Source organism: Eretmochelys imbricata, chromosome 4 (assembly GCF_965152235.1).
Source record: "Eretmochelys imbricata isolate rEreImb1 chromosome 4, rEreImb1.hap1, whole genome shotgun sequence".
NCBI lineage: Eukaryota > Metazoa > Chordata > Testudines > Cheloniidae > Eretmochelys > Eretmochelys imbricata.
Window position 1 is genome coordinate 70,737,135 of NC_135575.1, and position 3,589 is coordinate 70,740,723.

At 43.2% G+C, this 3,589-nt stretch overlaps 1 protein-coding gene across 1 annotated transcript; it reads right to left on the reverse strand.

The window, feature by feature from the left end:
- Window positions 1–2,437: 2,437 nt before the first annotated feature.
- On the reverse strand, window positions 2,438–2,842 carry LOC144263582 (retinoid-binding protein 7-like). The gene has a single exon (XM_077814506.1). The coding sequence runs from the start codon at window positions 2,840–2,842 to the stop codon at window positions 2,438–2,440; it is 405 nt and encodes a 134-aa protein (XP_077670632.1).
- Between the last annotated feature and the right edge of the window lie 747 nt (window positions 2,843–3,589).

The window sequence follows — 3,589 nt, forward strand, 5'->3', positions numbered from 1 at the left end:
ACTGGTGTGGAGAAAGTAAATAAGGAAGTGTTGTTTACTCCTTCTCATAACACAAGAACTAGGGGTCACCAAATTAAACTAATAGGTAGCAGATTTAAAACAAACAAAAGGAAGTATTTCTTCACACAGTCAACCTGTGGAACTTTTTGCCAGAGGATGTTGTAAAGCCCAAGACTATAACAGGGTTCAAAAAAGAACTAGAAAAATTCATGGAGGATAGCCATTGATGGACCTATTAGACAGGATGGGTAGGGATGGTGTCCCTAGCCTCTGTTTGCCAGAAGCTGGGAATGAGTGACAGGGAATGGATCACTTGATGATTACCAGTTCTGTTCATTCCCTCTGGGGCTCCTGACATTGGCCACTGTCTGAAGACAGAATATGGGGCTAGATGGACCTTTGGTCTGACCCACTATGGCTGTTTTTATGTTCTTAACACTCCAGCACACAGGCTAACATTCAGGCATGAGCCTCAAAATATGAACAAGAGGTATCCCTGACAACATTCCCCTGAGTGTTAGCATTTCCCACAGAATGCCTACCTGACTGCTTGAATTACTGAGCAAGTCCTCATCACCTCTGCGTCCCACCCATCATTAAGGCTTTCTCCTTTGCTCTCACAAATATGCAGAACACAACATGTAGGTATAAGGGTTGGGACATTTTTTCTGTAACTTCCAGCTTGCTCCAAAAGTAGCACAATTTGCCTTTCAAATGGCCAAATGCACACTTGACCACTATTCTGCAGCTATTCAGGCAATGGACAAAGGGAAGGAATATTTTAACTAAGTGGCTTGTGAATAGCTTCATTAGCCAGGGCATCAGGGAATACGGTTGTCTCCCAGAGTAACCAGACCAACGTCCACCCCATTAGTGTCCAGGGTGCTCCAGGGCAGCAAACAGTTCTTTCTCCATTCATCTAAATAGTACCAAGTTTCAGAAGATCCTAGCATCATGAATCCTGCCGGACCACCTTGCATTTATGTCTATAAACCTGCCATTTTGACCAACCAGCTCTTGCAACATCATGGAAATACCCCATAAATTCAGTGCTCAGGTGGCAGGGAGCAGGGGTGTTAAAAGAGAGGCACAGGAGTTCCATCAGTTGTCCCATTACAGCTTTATGATTCAGTTAGACAGCACCTTATCAAAGGCATAGCACACCTGCATGAGAATGGCCCCAGCAGTTGATCTCCTCACACTAAATCGGTTGGCTCCAGACTGGGGTTGCCGGCTTCCACATGGTGACCCACTTATCCATAGGTATGGGGCACCACATGTTAGTATGTTGTTGCTGCAGCTCCATTCTGCACAGCCCTAAAAAAAGGTAGCTCTCCCCCTCCTGAAGTTCTTTTGCCACTGCTGGTTCTCCCAGGTTTGCCGAACAATCCTTTCCCACCAACCCACGCTGGTTTCCTCATCTTGCTCCCACTGCTGCAGAGTGTCTTCCTGCTGCTTGGTGTTGTGACGACAGAAGTCCAGTGCTGAATTCATCCAGGTTTGACTGCTGTAATACAGCCCAAGCAGCCTCTGCATATTTGCACTTGCCACCATAGCAGCACAGACATTGTTGGTCCGTGCTGGCAGACAAGCTGAAAATGGCATGCGCCTGTCCAGAAACAAAGTATAGGGCAGAGCCAGCTGAAATATGGGATTTTAAAAAAATATTTGAACCCGCCTAGTTTCCCAAAATTCACAGTGAAACAATTTCAGAATGCATGCTGCTCAGCAGGGAAGCAAAGGCCCCAAGGAGAACACTACACCCTCAGTTTGCAGCAAACCAACACCAGGTGTTATCATGATACAAACTGAAAACAGAACAGGCAAGTTAGTGGAGCAAGTAGTGCACTGCAAGTTACCTGCTGAGCATCAAAATCTTTGGATTAGCTCTATCCCACCCCGCTTCAATGCCTTTGAATTTGAAGAGAAGCCTGTTGCAAATGCACGAGATCATTGCAGATTAGTAAAGTTAATGGAATTGAAGATACAAATTCTGTATTCATTCTGAGAAACTGAAAGCTGGTAAAGGTAAATAAGGTGGACTGGTCAGGACTGTGACAGGAAAATGACCTTTAAGGGGGAAAAAAGATGATGGATGGGGTTTCCAAGAGCAATCAGTATTGGCCTAATGGTTCCTGTTGAAGTAAGTTTGCATTTTACTGTTGGTGTCTTTTTTTTTTTTGTTTGGTTTTTTGTTTTGTTTTCAAGTGTTTATTAACAAGAGGAGAACTGCAACACTAGTGCAAGCACCTTACATCTTCTCCTGATCAGAATACAGATTGAGCAAGTACAAAAAAAGATAGATATGCCAGATCAAAGAATGCTTAGTGTTGACCTAGAGCTATCATGTAGAAATCCATGTACATAAAGAAATAAGTTCCATGAGGTCTGCTCTGTACAGATGTGCTTTTCAAGTGTCAGTCAAGGGGGGACTAAGTCAAGCTCTCTTGTAAACCTGTGTGCATACTTGGTCCTCACAGCGGAGCTCCAGATATAGCTGATCTCCTTCAATCCAATGAGCCCAGCCCCTGTTCTTCTTGTCTCCAGTCTGGACACAAACAAGCTTGTCATTGTCCCAGGTAACTATACTCTTGCATTTTCTATGATCTAGGCCTTTATTGTCTTCCTCAAACTCCTCTCCAATTTTGAACTGGACAAAGTAACTTCTGAAAGTGCTGGTGGTTTGGATGGAGAATGAATTGCCTTCCTGTTCAATGACCTTCTGTGGCTTCAGTATTTTTGCTATCTTGCGAGTTGCAAAGTCAATACCCAAAGCCAGCATGTAACCCTCAAAGTTGTCACTGCTTGTGAGGTTCCAGGTGCCACTGAAATCCACAGGCATGGCTAGGCTGCTAGAGCAAGAACCCCAAAGGGAAGTGTGCATTGACCAGAGAGGAAGGACTGTTGACGTCAATGAGAATATAATTAGGCCAATGCTAAGTTGCTCTTGAAAAATATCAGACCTCCTCTGCTTTTTGAGCCTTTTGCCTCAGTAACGAGTGCAGGTGCAATCTTCTTGTCTTTTCATGAAAAACATCTTGCGACCACTGGAGGCAACAGCAAATAAAAGAGCATCTGAAGGAACAAATGAAGAGAACCTGTGCTAAAATGTATTAGCTAAAACTTTTTGTTTGATAATAGGACCACTCCATCTATCAGGTATACACTGTACTCCATATTCACTTTGTAACTGCTAACTTATTTAAAAAGCTGATTCCTGGCCCGTTTTCTATTAGCACCCAAAACTGCTTTACAGTTACCTATTAAATCTTAGGTTATTTGATCTTTACTGTGCATGAATGGAGTTGCAAACACAAAATTTGTGTTGGAAAGCAATCCACTTCTGCTTATCTTTATGTGAGGACATTCTTGAAAATCCCTTGCTTTACCCATATCCCTCTTCAGTAATAAAGCAACAGTTCCTGAGGAATGTGCTGGTAATTATCGGTTTATTATCTGATGGCCTGAGGCTAGAATGAGAGTAGAGAACATTCTTATAAAGCAGGCAGGAACTGCAGTAATGGTAAATCTCTCTGGGATTATTGCTATTATGAACCATTTTCAGAAGTTTATGATGCAGATGTGCAAG